The following is a 20539-nucleotide window of genomic DNA, read 5'->3' on the forward strand; positions in this document are numbered from 1 at the left end:
TACAAAAAAGAAAATCAAACTCTTTTTTAGTGATAATATCATCTCCCAAAGCTGACAGTAAGAGATCCTTCAGCTTTAACTGTAAATAGACTGTGGGATCTGTATCCAATACATATCTTGATCTGTTAGTTGTCTCAAAATTAATTACAATTTGTGTTCGGATAGTTGAATTACTTGTGCCTTCCTGAGAATGGAGCTCTAAAGGATAATGTCACGGCCGGCACCCAATACCAAAACAAGTGCCAAGTACCCTGGTCTCGGCTCGGCTTCACCAGTAGTGTGACCACCCCTGGGCTTCGGGAGGAGCCCTCAGCTTACTTGGATGCCACCTGGACTTAACGAGGGGTACAAGGCAAGATGTTCTGGCTGGCAAAGGGGCACAGCAGTTAGCAGAGTCTTTTGGGCCGAAGGTCACAGTACAAGAGGATTAGGCAGAAGGATGGTCAGACAGGCTGGGTCGAGGCAGGCGGATATCAGAATCGTCAGGCAGGCAAGGGTCAAAACCGGGTAGTCAATCAAGGGGTTAAGCAGGAGAGTTGTTGTAGGCAGGCAAGGGTCAGAATACAGATTTGAGAGTAGTCAGGAACAGGCAGGGTCAAACACGGATAATCAGATCAGAATTTTCAAGACAGACGCACAAGGCTCAGAAAAACCACTAGAACGTTCTATCACAGGCAATTACAAACAGCCAGACTGGGCTTTAAATAATATTTGAATTTCGCGCCTTTGCGCGATGACGTCATACGTCAGCGCGCCTGCGCCTTTAAATAACCAGGAGGCGCCTTAGAGAGGAGCTGGCGCCAGCGAAGACATGCTGGCGTGGCTAGAGGGAAGAGCGGTGCGGCGGGTGTCCCCGCCGATGGCGCGCCGGTATTCTTATAGATATTCTGTCCCATCACACTCCAAAGTTAAATCCACAATTGATTGGAGGTTAGTAGAACTCTGCTGATACCTCAGTGTGGGGTTTTGCGGATACTAAAGAAATGTTTTTCTTGCAAAATATTGATAAATAGTTCTTTTCATTCTGTAGGATAGAAAAGTAGAAAGAAAAAAAAGGTATAAAAGGCTGATGGGTCAATGGCCCATTTCAAAGTTCAAAAAGTTATGAAAATTTTAACTGGGGGTTGAATTTTATGTTACGTTACAAGTGGTAGGGGCTGCAGGGTAGGAGGGAGGTGGACATGCTGCCACCAAAGCCAGTTGAACTGGTCCTGTTTTTAAATAAACACATTGCCCTAAATATAAGCAATTATTCCTAACCCCACCCAACACTTACCTTTACAGAGCCCACGTAGACTTGAGAATCCTGCCAATACCGTATTTAGTAGTGTCTTGTAAGTAGATGGTCTGCCTCAGTTTTACATATTCACAATTCAATGGTGGTGTGTTCTTTGCTGGAGAAGATACTAGGTTATACAAATGAATTTACTCAGATGTAAATCTAGGAGACATTAACCCCTATGTAACACTTACCTGTGAAAAACGTGAATATCCTGTAAAGAAACTGTATGTGACTCAGCATTCGGATGGTCTTGTCTTAACTTTGTGTCCTTTGTAGCAGATATTAGTCTTGTGTCTTGATGAAATGCAAAAACCTAAAGAGAAAAGAAAAACATTATGCACAAATGTATATATGAAAGTGTAGCTGAAGGGAAAATGACAGACACTAGGGAGCACAGAGTTCAAAAAGATGAAGCTCCTGCCAAGGTACTGTATGTGGCTCAACGGTTGGATGGTCTTGTCTTAACTTTGTGTCCTTTGTAACAGGTACAAGTCTTGTCACTTGATGAAAAAATGGGACCTGTTATCCAGAATGCTCGGGACCTGGAGCTTTCTAGATAACAAATCTTTCTTTAATTTGGATCTTCATACCTTAAGTCTATTAGAAAATCATGTAAACATGAAATAAACCCAATAGTTTTGCTTCCAATAAGGATTAATTATATCTTAGTTGGGATCAAGTACAAACTACTGTTTTATTATTACACAGAAAAAGGAAATCATTTTTAAAAATTCAGGTTATAATAGTCTATGGGAGGCGGCCTTTCTGTAATTCGGAGCTTTCTGGATAAGGAGTTTCTGGATAGGGGATCCCATACCTGTATTTAAAGCATTGTCTATGGATGGCAGGTAGGCACCAGCAGCAATGGACACTACATTGATTCAAGGAGCAGGCGGTAGGGGCTGCAACAATAAATCGATTAATTCTGACAATTTCTCATTTAGTGAACGTACTCCGGACACAATTAGTCTGGAAAAAGACCATTATGGACTTATGGAAGATGATAGAACGTAGGCACTACTGGAGATTCTGGTACCAAAACCAATTTCAAGTCCTCATCATACACTCCCATTTCATAGCCCTTTTCAACTATTTGTATCAATTCTCTCTTATAAGCTGCACTGGAATTTTTATTAAAAACTTGATAGGTCTCCTAACTCATCTAATTGTCGTTTGGCCTCCTTCACATAGTCAGAAGTATTCAACACTACAACTTTACCTCCTTTATTCGCCTTCTTAATTGCTCTATCTTTCTACAAATTTTCTACAGCTAGCTTTTCTTTTCTACTTAAATTCTATTTTGGTTCCAGCTAATTCTGTTCTACCCACTACCTCCTGGGTACTGGGTAGAACTCCCCTTTAATTTCTCAAAGTAAATTTTATTCACAACTTCTTTGTTCAAAATGTTCGTTTTTGAGTCCCACATCAATGACTCAACAGGTGACAGACCCCCCCCTTTCTCTTTATCCAAAAAGAATCTCTTTAGGACTAATTTCCTTTCAAACCGGTTCACAAATATATAATGTTTCTAACAAATCAAAGTTCCACGAGGGACAAAAAGATAGCCCTTTGCAAGTAGTCCCAATTTCTCTGTTGTTAATTCCTTGTCTAAGTTCAAAACGGATTCCTTCCCATTTCTCCCTTCTTCCATAGTTGATACACGCTGTATTCTAGATCTCTTTCCTTTCCTGGTTCTCTTTGATTTTTCATTCTTCCTCTTTGTATCGGTCCACTGGAAAAAATCTCTCCTTGGATTTCTCTACCTTTTCTCATTTGTGATTCACGACCAATTTCATCCATCCTTTTTTTCTTCCTATCTTCTTTGACAGTTTTATCTCATCATTTTTGATTCACGTTCCTCCTGCAGGGAAACAGTGCTCTATTATTTCGCGATGATTCACTTTCAAAACCCGAGAAACTAACTATCCTTGGACTATAAGATCGCTTAAGAATGGAGTACTTCTATTAAATGGGCGTTTATTATATCTAGATTTATCAGGTGTCTTTAGATAGACTTTCCCTTCTTCCTAATCTCCTCTGTCTCTCACAAACTTTTTTGTTTTCCTTAACACAGTTTCATCTTCCTCTTTTTTCATTCAATCTTTACCTATATCTTTTTGGTCTTTTTCTCAGCAAGTAAGTCTGTTCTACAAGTCACCTTTGCTTTTTAGAGTCATAACCTCTACTTCCAAAATGTTGCAACATCTGATATGCTCTCTCATCAAATCTCTTGCACGTAATAGTTGACTATATGGTTATCCCTTGATAGTCTCTGGTGGATGAAAACTATTTGGGTCGAATGTGTCACTCTTGTCAGTTGACAAATAATCCTCTGTTCCCTGCCACACAAAGAACAGATCTTCAATGTACCGTAGTCAGGAACGCACTAAGGGACAAAATTCACTCTCAAACACAAATTCATTTCAAAACTTGCCATAAAGATTGGCATATGCCGGAGCAACATTGGACCCCATAGACGAACCCTGGCTCTGTTCATAGGACCTGTTCTCAAACACAAAATAGTTTCTCTTTAGAACCCATTCTAAAAACCGAAGCAACATCCTTGCTACATAACATGGGAGTTGTAGTTCCTGTATAGTTCTTGTTACAGTTTCTATACCCAAGTCATGTGGGATGTATACAAAGATGCAACACCCATTATGCATAACAGTGCATTGTCTGGGACCCCATTGGTCAAGTTTAGTTTGTAAATGAAATCTGTAGTATCTCTCACATAGGTTCTAGTACGTACCACAACAGGATTTAAAACATCATCAAGTAAGCTAGCCATAGTTTGTAAAACTGATGACTTCCCTGCTAAGATAGGTTTATAGGTCGTCCTGGTGGTCTCAAAGGATCTTTATGTATCTTGGGGAGAAGATAAAATGCAGATACAACAGGATTATCAAATTGAAGATACTGTCATAATTTACTACTGATCACCCCCTTTATCTCATTCTCTCCAAGAAAGTTGTCTATCTGCAACTTTATATCTTGTGTAGGATTCTCACCTAGAGCCCTATAATGCATAGCATCTTGTAGCTGGGTCAATGCTTCTCTCCTATAGAGCTCTCTGTCCATAACAACAATGGCACCGCCTCTATCAGCAGGTTTAATAGTAATGGAAATATTCTTTTTTAAATGTTTTATTGCTTGTGCTTTAGAGTGACTTAAATTATGTGTCCTGTTTGTTAGAGCTATATCCAACAGACCTCAGCACACTGACACGTTGTTTCTGTAAACTTTCTTTGTGATTTATTGGCTCATTTTCAGTAGACAAAATAATGAGACGTTTCGAGTCACACAGGACTCTTTATCAGGCATGTGGTTACACTCGTTACTCTGTGTTAAATAGTGATCAGTGGGGGCGGGGAAGGTCAGGGGAAGTGATGGGCGGGGACATCAATTACAATGTAACATACATTGGATACAAAAAATACATATTCATTAAAATGTTAAAAGCTGTTATATTACCTGGACTGTGTCCATATATACTTTTTAGTGTGTCAATCTAGTGTTAATTACAACAAACCATATTTTTGTATTGGCAATAACCCAACAATAAAAAAGGTCTCTTGTTCAGTGTTATCCTTTCTTATCAATTCTACACAAATCAAATCGTAGTATTGGAAGATCTGAGACGCTTGTATTACCTTTCTTGCAACATTCTATTCCATGGTTTCTTATGCAGAAGGTAATAACTGCACTCAGAATTTTCCGATTCCCAAACCATTCTTACTACCCTTTAAAGTAGAGCTGGCCATTTAAGGTTATTGATATCCCATTCAACAGATTGGGCAAATGCCTCTACACAATGATTATTCATAGGGGAATGAACTTACTTTTGGGTCTACATCTGGTGACATCATACCATCATGTCCTGCATATCAGCAATGTCCTCATCACAATCTGATTGTATGGTGTCAGAGGATTGTTCCTGTGCAAAAAAAAACCTTTAATCTTAAAGGGGAACTCCGGTTTTACAAAAAATCTCCCAATCTCTAAGTTGTAGTGAAACAGACATTTTATCAATAGCAATGCATTATTTTTTTCTTACTTTTTAGCGACAGTATAACTCTAAAACCACTCCTAACGGTCACTCAGCCTTTTTCTTCTTCACCGTTTCCGACTCCAGTAACATGAAACTTAAGTGAAAGTAGTCGAATCTCTAATCCTTACGTCATCACGCTCGCAGGAAGCTTAGCCATAACCATGACAACCTCTCCCTCCCGCTGATTGAGCTGTCCATCAGAAGGTCAGGTCAGAATCCTTCATAGCAGCCTACAGGAATTAATCAACGAGGGGAGGGAGCTGTCGGACCCAGGGCTGCCGCGTACATAGGAAATCCACAGATCAGACACAGCACCAGCAACGGAGCCTCCCTGGCACTGACAGGCACCAGGTAACATTCTGTTCCTTAGCACAGGAATGGGAATCCCTAGGCAGGATGATCCGGGTCGGCTGTAACCCTGTAACCCCCAGTGAGGAGAAGGTGCCAGGAATGCAGAGAGTATGTCGGCCTGTTTGGAATTTGCAATTTGTGCTGGGGGGGGAGACAGAGGGTCAGTTGCACATCAGACCCGCCCAGGCTGCAGGCGAGAGACAGAAAGACTGGGGGAGCAGGCGGTTCTAGGACCTGCGCAGGTTGCCGGTATGGTGCTGGAGCGGCAGGAGTTAATGGAGCGGTGCCCGGAGTCCCCGGGATCCCCCAATGGAGCTACTGAGCATGGAAGGAACAGGGGACATGGGGGGCTGGTGACATTCCTAGATCATGTGCAGGTGTTGCTGGAAGCGGCTGGTTACATGGAGCACGATTGTAAAAGTAAGTTGAGGTTGGAGTCGTGCGGATACAAAGGGCAGGTGGAGTAATGGTGTAATTAGTGTATTTAGTGTATTTGTGGCTGGGAGTAGTGAGTAGAGAGCAATGTATCTGCTGGTGTTTGTGACACAATCATCACTTCCCAATGCCTAATAAAGAGCTGCGTGCCAAAAGAAGACCAGGAGTACTGCATTCTAAAGCTGGCCATAGACGCAAAGATCCGATTTTCGGACCATGTGTGGAGAGTCCAGTCATTTTTCGTCCGTCGGAGATCGGTCGTTTGGTCGATGGGACAGTTTAGAAAATTTCTGTCGCCTGCCGATAATATCTCTGCGTGTATTGTCGATCGTACGATTTTCAGTGGGAGACTGTCACTAGTGTTGTCAGACATAACTATCGTACGATTGTTGTCAGGGGCAGAACATTGGGTGATCTGTTCTTATTTGATCAGAATGGTAGAGACTTTGATCTGAATGGTTAGTGGAGGGTTGGGAGATGGGAAAGTCCGATCGTACGTTGATTCGTACGATCGGATCTTTGCGTCTATGGCCAGCTTAAGTCTCTGCCCAGGAAATGACAAAAGAGAGGCATTATGGGGGATGTAGTTTTTAGCCATACCATTTGAATAACTCATGATGATGTCACAAGCACATTGAACACTCCTACTCTGGAGGACTTTTGAAAATAAACAGATGAATGCAGCTTGCTTTATGGATCAGAAAACAGCTAAAATCACATTTAAAGATTAAGAGGTGGGAATTTTGGGATGCTTAATATTATTTTACATATTAAGGCCAGTGTACTGAAGATTTTTTTGTAAACCCGGAGTTCCCCTTTAATGTTCTAAAAAAAAGCATGTAATTCAACATCCAAAAGTAATTTGTGACCCATGATTAGTTGGTACATACCCTAAACCTTTACTCAACCCACACATTTCATGTTCCGTAAGGGCTCTTCCACTGATGTTCACTAGTATCTTGAAAACAAAGAATACGCTGCATGGGAATGCATCTTGTGAAGTAAAGGCAGACCAACGCCTGCTGCCCGTTGACCCAATCCACTCTGGTCATGTAGTCAAACGTAGTAAGACTTGTAGATCACCGGAGTAAATGCAGGACTTGTTATTGAGAGTGTGTCAATAAAATTCTAAATTTATTTGAAGATCAAGAAAAAAGCATTTGTACAATTAATACAAAAAATGGGTACAGGCGGGGGGGGGGGCATTTTGTGACTGTGCTAGTCACTTCTTCAGAAGCACTACTATCTTGTTTTATTCCTGGTCAAGATCTGGAAGGCAACTATATTTATTGCTCCTCTTTTTGCTCTTCCTACCTCTCCTTGTTCTCCTCTTCCTACCTCTCCTCGTTCTCCTCTTCCTACCTCTCCTCGTTCTACCTCTCCTCGTTCTCCTCTTCCTACCTCTCCTCGTTCTCCTCTTCCTACCTCTCCTCGTTCTCTTCTTGAGCCTCTGTCTAAATAAACTTGAGGAGGTATCAGGTCTTCAAGTCAGATTCCGCCAGAATTGTGGAAGGTGAACTGGTCCATCAGTGGAAGTCACAGAGTTTAAAATTCCCTGCAAACATTGCATCAACTGAAAGGCCAGATAAAAGCGAAGTGATTGCTAAGCTAAGAGATTGTATCGATTTGGACAGCAAGTGTAATGATATTTTGCAAAAAATACTCAATAGTTTTCATCTTTATTAAAATTTACTCTCAGTTCCTTCAAATATTGATGATGTTTTGGTTGAAAAAATTGATGAGTGATACTGTTTGTATATATTTTTTTCTCAAGATAGTAAAAAAAACAATAAAAATTATTTAATTCATGTTTAAAGGGAAGACATAGTAGGTGCAGTGGATTCCACCAGTTCATGCGCTGGCTCCTCAGTTTCCACTGCAGAGCAAGTATTAGGTGTTGGCCGTCTCTGCCTGAGTACTGCATTTGTCATTTGATTTAAGATGGAATTTGTTTGCTGCAATACTTCTGTTAGCTTATCTATTTTTTCTGCATTTTGAAGTTGAAGATTAGGCATTTGAGACATGCCTTGACATCTGTCTCCATTTATTTTTGCTCCAACATTATATATGACCTAGCTAACTGAGCGAGTCATTAAAATTATCACTGCCATCAGGCCTCCCCCTTCCAGGAGTTTGCCTCCTTGCAGTAAATGGTCCACGAGTACTTCTTTGTGGTGCAACTGCAGGGGGGGCTTTCCAAACCACATGGTGCTGAAATCTCCTCATCCAAGGTTTCTAAAAAAAAAAAATAGGGAAGAAAATGTATTATATGTATTTTGCTAAAATCTTTTACACACACACACACTCCCTCTTAGAAACATTTGCGAGACAAATACTCACACACATTCTCAAACATAAGCAAGACAACTGCACACACACACACTCCTACTAGAAACAACCTACACAAATATACACATCCAAGTTGACACACAAATTGCCAGGTTGGTCTAAACAGCACAAGAATGTACTTCATTTCCTGCAAAGTTCATAATATCTGTGAACTCCACTGTCTCCAGAGTTATATATTCTAAGAAAAAAGAAAAAATTTAGGAAATTGACCACTATAAATGAATACCTACCTTCACTATTACTTTGCTCTTCTTCTAATTCACAGATGGCTTCCTCCCTGGACTGCTGTTGATCACCATCTTCCCTGGACTGTTGTTGCATGTGTTGTTGATCAACAAGGCAAACAAGCAATACAAGTTTTTTGCGCTATACTTACAAACTGTTTTTATATATAGAACACTGTTCTCACAGCCAGTTAGCAAAAAGGCAGGCCGAAGACAAGAAGAGTACAAAACCAGTGCAAACATTAGTAACCTATAACATAGATGGGTTGAGGGATGGTGGCAGTGATGTTACAATACTAACAAGAAGGCAGCAGAGAGGCAGTGAATTAGTGCAGCTGTAACAGTGCAGAGTAAAGAAAAATGAAAGGACAATACAAAAACCAACCTTGTAGATCAGTGGCATTCAGACCCTGAATTCCCTCAACAACATCTGGCCCCAACACTTGTTTGATTTCCTCCTCTAAAGGCAAATATTGCAGACTCAAGGCTGGACCCCCTCCTGTTCCTCTAGCGTATTTGGCCTCTTGACCCAACTTTCTTTTTACCTGGCACTTGATATCATTGAGTCTTTTCTTACATCTTATAACTGTTTTTTTATGAAATGAAACTGCATTGACAGAAGTCCAAATCTTTTCCCAGTGCAAATTCTTCCTGGCCATAGAAGTTCTGCCTGCATCCCGGCCCAAGAGCTCACGCCACTGAGTAACTGCCCCATGTACTAGGGTACAGTTTTCATCAAATGAAAATTTAGTATTCGGGCACCTCCAGATTCAGATGCATCCACTCCTTCAGCTCCTGGTGCTCAGGACTTGCCATGATGCTGCTCTCCAAAATCTCCCACTCCTGCTGAGACTCCTATCGAATCAATCAGTGGGCTTTCTTGTGTGAAATGACAGGTGTCTATTGGCTGGAAGATTTTGATTTGTGTCAATTTATGATTCTATAGGCAGGTGGTTCAGTATCATTGTGATTGGCTGGATTAAACTACATTTATATGATGCGCACAGATTGATTGGTAAACTTGTTTTTATGATTCTATAAAATTTATCCGTTTGAAGATGCCTTATAAAAATTGCCATAATAACCGGCATAAAACAAGAATATTCTATAGCTTAAATATTTGCAAACTTAATTCTCAACTCACATAAATTACCGCTTACGTAAGCTGGTTCTTTAACATAGTTACCGCCAATTGAAAATATAGTCACATTTTAACACGCTTTAGTAAAACTGTTCTGTTTCTGAAAGAAAAAATCTGTATTGACACCCAAGTATGTTTTTGTTTTTTGGACTACCTTGCATAACTTGTTTCGGCTCTTCAATTTTTTCAAACACTGTTGGAATGGCATCCCTTTTAAAAACTCTTTTAGTTGATGTTATTATATAATCATCTTCCAATAAAATGTGCTGAAGACTGTAGTTGTCGATTTTTTTCCAGCTAAGATTTTTTTCTGCAATTTGTCTGCAGATTGTCTGTAAAGTGCCAAGTTTGGTGATGCCATTTTATTTTATAATTTCCAGATTTGCTGGAAATATAATCGTAATCACATTAGGGTATTTTGATTTACATTCTGTGCGATGTTGACACCCATTGATAATACACTTGGACATTTTTTAGTTCTGATTTAAGGATTTCAAACATCTAATTAACAAAAATTGTTACATTAAAATTAATTAAAAAAAAAAACCATTAGCTAATGACACATTTATCACACACTCTTTATGCCCTAGACTGCCTGTAGGTGCCCTACTCTACTTGCCCTAAAATATCTGTGTTTATCATATGTTGAGTGAATTTCTGTTGTAGTCTCCCTGCCCTGTTTTCTTTGTGTAAGATTAACATGATGGAGATTTATTTTGTCTATTTTATTATAATTTTTTTTGTGTTTGGGGACAAGGGACGTCATAATCGTATGACTTACTATGATTTCTTCATGTTTGGATAAATAATGATGGGCGATACTACTACATAGTTCCACTTTCTTGTAATATCATTGTTGGCTTCAGTTAGTGTCCCTGTATCACGTCGGTAATGAAACCAAGGGACATTGTTAGCACCAAACTTTGACACAACTGATTAACTGAAATAAATGACATCATAAATGTGAACATTACCGCAAAAGTCTGTGATTTACTAGTAATAGTGGCACGGATGTCACTGATTTTAGACGTTGGGTAAAAAAGAAAATGAAAAAATGTATCTCTATATACACTTTTTTTAAATGTTTTTACTGATACTGAAATTAGATCAATTTTAAAAAAGATGCATATAATTATATCATATAATATATTTATATCAACATGTGATTTGTAGGTATCATGTCCCACCTCTGCTTTAATATCAGTTAATAGTGCTGCTCCAGCAGAATTCCGAACTGAAATCCATTTTTCAAAAGAGCAAACAGATTTTTTATTATTTAATTTTGAAATGTGACATGGGACTAGACATATTGTCAGTTTCCCAGCTGCCCCCAGTCATGTGACTTGTGCTCTGATAAAATTCAATCTCTCTTTACTGCTGTACTGCAAGTTGGAGTCACGTCCCCCGCTCCCTTTCCCCCCCAGCTAACAACAGAACAATGGGAAGGTAACCAGATAGCAGCTCCCTAACACAAGATAACAGCTGCCTGGTAGATCTAAGAACAGCACTCAATAGTAAAATCCAGGTCCCACTGAGACCCATTCAGTTACATTGAGTAGGAGAAACAGCAGCCTGCCAGAAAGCATTTCTCTCCTAAAGTGCAGGCACAAGTCACATGACCAGGGGCAGCTGGGAAATTGACATGGACAGACATAATACAAAGGCTATTGTGATACTTAACTCTATAGTTAGTATAGAAGAGGAAAGCAGAAATAATTCCAATTATTAAAAACAGATTATGATATAATCCTAGCAATCAAAGCACTTAAGCGGCATTTAGGATTAATTATTATGATATTCTGAGACCATTTGCAATTGGTCTTCATTTTTTATTATTTGTCATTTTGGAATTATTTAGCTTTTTGTTCAACTCCAGTTTGGAATTGTATCACATATATAGTTGCAATGGTCTACATTACCCTAGCAACCAGGCAGTGAATTGAATAAGAGTCAGGAATATGAATAGGAGAGGGCTGAATAGTAAGATGAGGAATAAAAAGTAACATTTACAATAGCTTTTGGGTGCCAAAGTTTGTGACCCCAGAAATTTAAAAATTTAGAATTAAGCAAGCGAGTTGTATGGCGAAGTGTCGTCAAGAGAAAAAAATAGAGCAAGTGCAATTGATCTGACATTTGACACTGGCATTTCTTCTTCTTAATATTGAAGGTGACATTGCTGCTAATTATTGGACAATTACATAATTGATAACTTGGCCGAGACATCTTCACTCTTGCAAAAAACCTCTTATTTAAAGGAGATGATTCTGTGCACTTTTCAAATGGAGAAATGAATGCAAGATCGTGTTTTGTTGGTTGGACAAAAGTGTGATAAAAGGTTTCATTGTTTATATTGTATATGCACTTATGTAAAATGCACTTGCTTGATATGCTTGTGAATCACAAATATTTTAAGGTAATATTGCGACTGCCATTCTAGTTTTTTCTTTTCAAATAAAAATGTTAATTTTGATATTTATTTGTGGGTGTAATTTTGTACCTGGGGGTGCAGGCCCTTGAGATCAGGTTTCTTGGTGGGCACCAGGCACCTCAGTCTGACAAGGACTTGGGATCTGGCTGATCCCATGGGCCAAAAATGAGATTGTACAGTAGCCTATGGGAATCTGTTGGAGCAAGATCACATCAATGTGCCAGTGCAGTCTTCACCTGATGGGATTGCAAACCTGCCCAATAGATATCTATATGTGTTCTGGCCATATATTAGTTGGGTAGTCTGTTGGGAATGTGCCATACACAGGCCAATAAGCTGCAGAACTGGTGTAGAGGGTTAGGTGTTACATCTCTGTGTATCACCAGCTTTACACCAAGCCCAAATATCTACAGTTTCCCACCTCATTGTCATCTAGGAAGATAGAGTCAAGCATTTCATTTCTGAGTAAACCCATTGTTCCCTCTGTTGTAAATGCTTTTGCTTCAATGGCACCATAATAACAAACAGGTTGGATTGAGACACAGAGAAGTGAAGTGTAAGTTGTTGGTTTACATAGTTCAGTGCAGTGTCACTATCTGTAGCATCTGCCTCTCCTCTTGAAACACCATCATTAATTGTCTTCTCTCTGGAACATAGAGCTAAACAAGCTCTACGCCCGTCTGCTCTGTGCTGCCAAATATGCACCATTAAATGTCATTGTCCTTCAGCATCAAGTGTATCCCCCCCATGGGACACAGTGTATCCCCCCAGTATCATGGGGCACATTGTATCCCCCCAGTATCATGGGGCACATTGTATCCCCACACATGGGGCAGACACACAATTACACCCTCATTTCATGACATATTGTGGACCTGAAGTATTTCATGAAAGACCCATTTGTGTCCCCCAAGCATTTCACACTGTGAGCCTTTGTTCTACGTCTTTTCCTCTCCTGTGTTCCCCGTCTTTTACTATTCATACAAGTTTTATAGTATGGGGAGTCATTGTCAGGGAAATCAAGGGGCAGCAAGAATTACGGGACATTTAAGGGGCTACTTGGGGCCGTGGGCTGGATGCTAATAATCTGGACTGTATTGTGATAAACTGGGAGCTGGGCCAGAAGTAGCCGTATAAAGGAGAGGCAAAAGAGGGGGCACTAAGCACTTATCACTTCACATCACCCCCACTATGTGCCAGGGGGCAATTTGTAGAAAAGGACATTGAGAGGAAGGAGCCCCATCAGGGAGAGGAGGAGACATTTAAATCCAAAGGGACATTTGGAAGAAGAGGAGAACTTAGTGTCTCTGTCAGGGAGGGACGTTGCCACAGGGGTAAATTGAGGTGAAGAGAAGAAGAACTTTGAGAGGCAGTTGTCCCATCATGGAAAGGAAGGGGCATTAAAAAGAAATAGTCACAGGTCAAAGAAGAGGAAGGGGGAAGTGTTTAATAGGAGGTTGTCCTGCTGGAGAGAAGAGCAGATGTTTGACAACAAGGGAGAGAGAAGGAGGAAGGAGGGAGGGAAAAGACAAATTGGGTCCAGATAGGAGGAGGCACAAGGTGCAGGTTCACTGGATTTTAGGAGGAAGATATGTTTAAAAGCTAGAAGTATCATCTGGGGACATCTTGGTAGTGTTAAGAGATTAATTAATTTAAGCAAAGTCAGAAGAGTAGTTCAGTTTGTTTATTGTAAAAGCAGTGGAAGTTCAAGTTGGAAGTTCCATGGACATGTCACCGCTATGAAGAGTCGTTCTGTGACGTATTGCAAATAGGATTCACCGCTGGTGGAGTTGCGGGAATTGCTGTCCCTGGTTTGCTGTTAAGATTAAACAGAAATAAATAAATAATGCATTCTGAATGTTTCTTACAAATATGGCAGCCTGGAGAACAAGAGCGGAGAACTAATGTGATAATAATAGGTGAAGGAATGCAGAAGATTCTAACATAAAAAGTAGCAAAATGGGAAAGAATAACAGAGGAGAGAAAAAAGGGAGATAAAGGATAATGGGAAGAAATAGTGACCTTCTCTATAAATCACCATCCTATCAAGTCTCTCTTATCCTAAAGACCAGTATTCAAAGGGATCTATGGGACATCCCCCAGCTGTTACCTTCCACCTTCTGTAATGGGTGATCATTATTAATCCTGAAGATGTTTCTACAATCAGTGTTCCCAAAAGCAAACGTCCATATTTACCCAGACTTCCTTTAGCCGGCTGCTTCATTCCTGGTTGAGGGGCGGATGGCATTTCTTTAATATTCAAGTGTCTCTTCTCACATTCAGCCAACATAATAATCAAAGTTCTGGAGGGCTTCACTGACGGAGTCTGGTATAACTGCTTTACGCCCATACAGAGTTACCATTAGGTTTGTGTCATTATCGCTTGAGCTTTGGACAGCTGGGATGATTGGTGGTGTCACTTTTTTATTCAAGAGGCCATCAAAATTGATTTTCTGTGGCAAAGGAGATGGATCAAATGAATACAATAGAACTGATGATACAATTTATACTATGGCATAAAATCCTACACACAAAGGAACAACCATTGCCAATATCATAACTTACTGGAGAACATTAGTAATATCTAAGAATCTAGCGTCTCGCCCAATGAATGTTTTATAGAATTTAGATAATGTGTCACAATCAAAGGGACGTTATACTGAGCAACTATGTATTAGATAAGCCAATCCCAGGAGATCCCTCCAACAAATGTATTACTTAGTAAAGTCCGAGAACCTTTCTACCTTGTGTCACGATTCAGCCATTTCATTTAATCCCTTACAAAGAAAACTACAGAGATTTTGGGGGGGGGTCAAAATATATTGGATGGCCACCTTGTTCCTTGATAATGTCACTAGACAAGAATACGTCTGGAATAAATCTATATCCACTCATTATAACAGCACGCTATGCCTAATACACAACTATAAACCTACACAGAACAACGGGCTTTGCTTCACTTCTTCAGCTCCGTTGAATCCCAGGCGATTCTCAGGGAATTTGGCCAAAAGCTGCGGAAAGAATAAAATAGTTGTTACTCAAACAGCACAATCCAGTGGGAGGCGGGACAATCTGTAGCTCCACCTTCCCAGTATGTTCCCTGAGACTCCTCCTCCAGAAGGCGTTGTCTTTTCTCCAACTATAGGAGGAGAAAAGCTTTGAAATATTATAATATAATATGGCTGGAATCTACTATTTTGAAGACAGATTTATTAGTATTATCTGGTTCTTCTATAGTGCCTGTAATTATACGCAGCACTGTGCAGAGCTTACAATCTATAATAAACGTTGCACCATCACAATGGAGCCAAGACTCTCAGTCCAGTAACAGAATGTTGGAATTCTTTTCTTATTCTGGGTGTACCCCCAGTCCAACCCTGCCCGTTACTAAAAGCTTTAGCTCGCTATATATTTGATAAAGCCTTATTTATGAACATTGATATGTAATATTTCTATTATATGCAGATGGTTTAGCATGTGATGTGCTGTGACTGGCCCCCTCTCAACAATGAATTGTACAGGTGAAGGTGAGAGCAAATATACGTTGTACAGAAAGAGCACAAGTGAAATGAATGATCTCTGAGTAAGAAACCCCAAACACAAGCCGATCACATGATGATGACAGGATTTAAACTTACTCCTTTTGTTGTGGATGAGAAATCAGCAGGGACTTTGGGTGGAAAAATCGCCCTCGAATGCTTGATAAATTCACACAGATGCTCCATGTTCAGTCCGTTAAAGGGGAACTGCAAAGGTGGAGACGTATTTGTTAGGAAAGCAGGAATTCTGAGCCACCAGGGATTAATGTCACTGTCCCAGAAAATAGCTAATAATGTATAGCAAGTTGCTTCTAAACTTACTGATCTCACAGACAGGGGCGTCTGATATGATCAAGGGGAACTGGATTTAACACCAAGCAGGACAATCTTTCATTAATACTGAGTCGTTTTTAAATACGGGTATCAAATGTTATGCCTTAATATTATACTCATGGAGTAACTCAAATTGAAATGTTATTAAAGATGGACTAACATTCTTTATGTTCCCTTTGCATAATACAATATAGAGATGGTCCCTTCCTATTGCAGGGCTTCCCTTGCTATTCTAAACTTGTACTAACGTCAAACCTTTTTTTTCCATAACAATATCAGTTTGTTTGTTAGTTGTGTCGAGTGGATGAATCAAACTTACCCTGTGAAGCACCATGTAATAAAGCATCACTCCTACAGACCACCAGTCTACTGCTCTTCCATAGGGCTCCCGTTTCAATATCTCTGGAGCAGTATAATAAGGAGTTCCAGCAGGGCTTGTGGTTAAGACTCCAACGCCCATTCCTATAACAAACACAATATTTCATGTTAGTAGTTAGTAGTAGGTTTATGTTAGGTGTCTGTTCTATACATGTCTTTGTGATGAGCAAGATGGTGACACATTAGTTACCGAGTTGAACCCTGATATTCAAGGCAACAAAGCAGCAATTCTTACCTTTTTTGCAAAGGCCAAAGTCTGTGATTTTTATATATCCGGATGCATCCAAGAGGACATTGTCAAGCTTTAAATCTCTGTGTGAAAAAAAGAACATGTTTAATGGTGCTATTTGTAAGCGTCCGTTCCTATGGCATGCCAATGGTTCCAGTTGTGTGCCCCATACAGAATTATTGCTCATATGTACTGCCCTGAGCCGCTCCAGTGAGAAAATGACAGTTAGGAGTAGAAGCAATGCATAGCCACTCCCTACCTGGCTGACAGAAAGTCTGCCCATGTTCCCTTTGACTTATACACTTGTGTCTTATACAAGGTCAGGCTCTTGTTGCTGCTAAAATCACATGTCCCTTTTACTTGCATTAAGGCTTACCTATGGATGACGTTGTGTTCATGGAGGAATTCCAAGCCCAGAACAATGCACGAAGAGTAAAATCTGGAAATAGAAAGAAGATTCCCAAATCAGTTGGTAAATAATCACTGCAATCATCCTTGTTCCCTCCCAGAAATCCCATCCATACAATCCACTCTTCTACTTACATTGCTGCTTTATAGTTGAATTCCGGATGATCAATGACTTTTGTTAAATCGCCTCCAGCCGCTAAATCCATGGCGAGGCAAACGTGATGCTCTGTTTGGAACGAGGCAAACAATCCAGTGAGGAACGGATGTTGCTCTTGTTTGGCCAAAAGAAGAATCTCCTTCTCCATCAGAGCACTGGGAAATAAGAGTCAAATATTAATATGTCTGCACATTAAACTGTGCTGGAACCAATACAGTTGGGATGAGGCTTATGTCCCCTCTGTGTGACAAATGATAATAATCTAAGCTGAAGTTAAAGTGAAAATTACTGCTAAATGTCATATTGTAACCAAAGGTCACCAAAGATTCAATAGGCAGTTAGTGTGTCTGTTGTCCCAGAGGAGTTGCTGCTTCTTGGCTCCCAGGGGAACAAAAGTTTAGAAGGTGTTGGGAAACAAGCAGCACCTATAGAATTGATCTCAATAGTATTGGGGGGAACATGTTACTCAGGGAGGCCCATTTATCAAAGTCCGTATTTATCTCATTATTTTCTGACAACTACTCCCACCAATGGGGTTTTCCCCCTTATTTATCAATACATTTTCCTGATAAAATCGTGAAAATGAATCGTACAAATATTTCAGATTATTTTTGGATTATTGCATAAAGCCCAGTGCAGATCAAGATCTTGGGAACTTCTCCCATTGACTTATATACAACGTCGGCAGGTCTGAGATGCCGGATTTTCAGATTCAGACTTTTTCCATCCTCGGGGTATAATAAATGCAGAAATAAATCTAGGTTTTTTCGCCACTAAAAATGTAGATTTTATAGTAAAAAAAAACCTCAAAATTTTCATGTTTTTGGCATTCGGACTTTAATAAATAATCCCCTGCATATCTGAATTTAGTCTGATGTGTGTTTCTTAACCTTTAATTGAGATTTCTATATGTTTGGGGGAGAAATACTAAAAAGAGTTCCGGTGAGCCCTATTTCTAGAGTCTCTTTGTGTCTTTCTCTTCTATACACTGGATTAATAGACTCGGTGCAGCCGTTTTCTATCCTTTGTGTTGGACTAATACAAGTGTGTGGACTTTATTTATTTGTATTAAAACATACAAGGAAAGGCTGCTGTTTGTTGGCCTGTAACTTACCTGTTCAATTTAATTGATGAAGTCATTTCTCGCTTTTTTAAGGTCTTGATGGCAAACAGTTTGCCTGTTGCTTTGTATTTTCCCAGATACACCTAGAAAAACACAATTACCGTCAATTAGATCACATAATGGGAATGAAAGTCCGAATGTTAATTATGGAGCAAGTGACTTACTTTTCCAAAACCTCCTTGGCCCAGCACAGCACTTAGTTGGAAATGGCTAATAGAAACGCGAGATGGCTGCTCATCACTGAAAGAGAATACGTATTTATTATTGTATCTTGTTTGTTGCAGTCATGTACATATACACTATGCCGGGAGCAGGTTGTACCATACCTTGTACAGTCTATAGGCTGCCATGAGCTACTTGGGCTGGGAGCAGGAACACTTTGGAGAATTCCTTTTGATATTTCTTCACATTCTGCCTCATGTTCTTTCTGCCCCTGAGATGTCACTATAGGACCACTGGCTGCAAGTCTATCAGGGACACTTAGAGGCGTGTTTGGTGGGTTTGGATCAGCTGCAGAATTCAAGATAAAGCAATCAGAACTCAGAAACATTGTTGGATCAGGAATGAAAATTTGTATATTGTACCCCCAAGGCCAGACTGTCACCCCTCAGATATTCTACCTGAAGACTTCTCAGCTTTTATCTCCACATTTTCTTCATTATCGTGTTCCACACATGAACGTTCCTCTACGGGCTTTTCACTGTCTGCTGCTTGAGGGACGGCACTACTATCTTCAGGTCTAAATTCAGCCTCCTAGAAATATAAACCATAATGTCAGTCATCAATTTAGTGAAACTTGTGATCCCGGGCCTAATAATTACACTGTTCCAGATAAATATCCCTTCAACAAAATATAATAAAATCAATGTGAATAAAAAGCAAATCAGTAGAATCAAGATGGAAACTATAAGACGTGGGGTATAATAAGTGAAACCATGGGATAACATTTGTTACAAAGAAAATAAATATTTTCTATTTGAGCCAATGGACTTGTTAGAAGGATCAATGAGCTGTACTTACAGCAGAGGGAACATCAGAAGGAACATCAGAAGGCCTCTCAATAAGAGCAGGAGGCGACGTTTCATCTTCCTCATTGGCATTTGAGGGAATCTCTTCACTTTCAGTTGCAGAAGCAGTTACAGAAACACTTTCAGGAACATCTGAAAAATTCAAACAAAATCTTATGACTGAATGTTGGTGTCCCCAAAGATGGGGTAGGCCTGCAGGCAGACACATATATAGGTATTGTATATTGATATAGCCTTGAACATGCACAGATGTGGTTACAAATATAAAACTTGATCTTGGGCTACCTTCCTTGTGGCCAAAATGCCTATGTCCCAAGCAGGACAAGTTTCTTTCTCCACAGCCTCTATCCAGCCATATTGCTCCAGTCAGACAAGACTATCAAGCTGCCCAGTAAAACATATAGTACTTTACATATACACATGTATAAGATCACTGGACAACTACCTACGCTGGGGATGTCCCTATATTAAGTACATAGAACATATTTCATTTCCACTGAACGCCATTTGCACTTTGTGACAATACTGACCAGTGGTAAATGCCAAAGGATGTGTACGAGAGAATAAAAGATTGTGTCTAAGATATTGTACCTTCACTCAGCTCCACTTCTGTCTCCTTTTGGGACTGTTCTGCTATTTCAAGCTTTACTGGAGAGATTTCTTTCTCTTGACCAATCGATACATTGATTCCCGAGTCCTATTGAATAACAATAGGAATATAAGAGAAAGCATTGTGAGTTCCAATAAGCTGTATAATTCACATAGGATAAAGTCCTCCCAAACACAGTGATAATATTGTTATTGGGGAGTGAATTAGTGATGGCAGGACACTGACAGGAGCCACAAATCACATGCTGGTTCCAGGATAAGACAGACATTGGGGGAACATATAATATTAGAATGATAAAGGAGGGTGGAATGTTCTGTATTTACATTAGAAGGACTTCTCTTCTCTTCTTCCGATCTCGTCTCCCTTTCCTCTTCTTCACTCTCAGAATTCACAATCTCAATGGGAGTTACAGATTTGAGAGAATCTGAAAAAGGCAAATAGAACTGAATGATCATCATGTTTGTTCTCCTGAA

The 20539-nt window shown here is 39.9% G+C and overlaps 3 protein-coding genes and 1 long non-coding RNA gene across 4 annotated transcripts; all 4 read right to left on the reverse strand.

Moving 5' to 3' along the window:
• Window positions 1–572: 572 nt before the first annotated feature.
• LOC121394340 lies at window positions 573–5468 on the reverse strand. Its single transcript, XR_005961679.1, has 5 exons — window positions 5340–5468; window positions 5125–5219; window positions 1474–1595; window positions 1277–1394; window positions 573–1024 (listed from the first exon to the last, which is right to left on the reverse strand). It is a non-coding gene; the product is annotated as an uncharacterized LOC121394340 (long non-coding RNA).
• A 9000-nt stretch (window positions 5469–14468) lies between these two features.
• Window positions 14469–17106, reverse strand: LOC121394144 (RAC-beta serine/threonine-protein kinase A-like). Its single transcript, XM_041564159.1, has 6 exons — window positions 17000–17106; window positions 16747–16823; window positions 16453–16595; window positions 15900–16007; window positions 15198–15272; window positions 14469–14714 (listed from the first exon to the last, which is right to left on the reverse strand). The coding sequence occupies exons 1-6, from the start codon at window positions 17104–17106 to the stop codon at window positions 14541–14543; spliced, it is 684 nt and encodes a 227-aa protein (XP_041420093.1). The 3' UTR covers window positions 14469–14540.
• On the reverse strand, window positions 16912–17603 carry LOC121394088 (serine/threonine-protein kinase N1-like). The gene is made up of 2 exons (XM_041564093.1): window positions 17284–17603; window positions 16912–17179 (listed from the first exon to the last, which is right to left on the reverse strand). The coding sequence occupies exons 1-2, from the start codon at window positions 17451–17453 to the stop codon at window positions 17113–17115; spliced, it is 237 nt and encodes a 78-aa protein (XP_041420027.1). The 5' UTR covers window positions 17454–17603; the 3' UTR covers window positions 16912–17112.
• Window positions 17604–17643: 40 nt separating this feature from the next.
• LOC121394145 (serine/threonine-protein kinase N2-like) lies at window positions 17644–19963 on the reverse strand. Its single transcript, XM_041564160.1, has 7 exons — window positions 19954–19963; window positions 19449–19588; window positions 19049–19181; window positions 18755–18938; window positions 18593–18668; window positions 18420–18511; window positions 17644–17683 (listed from the first exon to the last, which is right to left on the reverse strand). Exons 1-7 carry the CDS (start codon window positions 19961–19963, stop codon window positions 17644–17646), a joined length of 675 nt encoding a protein of 224 aa, XP_041420094.1.
• Window positions 19964–20539: the final 576 nt, after the last annotated feature.

This window comes from Xenopus laevis, chromosome 5S (genome assembly GCF_017654675.1).
Source record: "Xenopus laevis strain J_2021 chromosome 5S, Xenopus_laevis_v10.1, whole genome shotgun sequence".
Lineage (NCBI taxonomy): Eukaryota > Metazoa > Chordata > Amphibia > Anura > Pipidae > Xenopus > Xenopus laevis.

What these genes read in the sequence shown, in the direction of transcription:
- LOC121394144 (XM_041564159.1), bottom strand. Translation starts at nt 17,106, where the DNA reads ATGCAAGTAAAAGGGACATGTGATTTTAGCAGCAACAAGAGCCTGACC. An exon ending in TCTCATCCACAACAAAAGGA is followed by an intron (nt 15,273 to 15,899) that starts GTAAGTTTAAAT and finishes TTCTTTCCGCAG; the next exon opens with CTTTTGGCCAAATTCCCTGA. An exon ending in AGCAAAGCCCGTTGTTCTGT is followed by an intron (nt 14,715 to 15,197) that starts GTAGGTTTATAG and finishes CCTTTGCCACAG; the next exon opens with AAAATCAATTTTGATGGCCT.
- LOC121394088 (XM_041564093.1), bottom strand. Translation starts at nt 17,453, where the DNA reads ATGGAGAAGGAGATTCTTCTTTTGGCCAAACAAGAGCAACATCCGTTC. An exon ending in TTCAACTATAAAGCAGCAAT is followed by an intron (nt 17,180 to 17,283) that starts GTAAGTAGAAGA and finishes TTCTATTTCCAG; the next exon opens with ATTTTACTCTTCGTGCATTG.
- LOC121394145 (XM_041564160.1), bottom strand. An exon ending in GCCAAGGAGGTTTTGGAAAA is followed by an intron (nt 18,512 to 18,592) that starts GTAAGTCACTTG and finishes GTGTTTTTCTAG; the next exon opens with GTGTATCTGGGAAAATACAA. An exon ending in TCATCAATTAAATTGAACAG is followed by an intron (nt 17,684 to 18,419) that starts GTAAGTTACAGG and finishes TTCCCCTGGGAG; the next exon opens with CCAAGAAGCAGCAACTCCTC.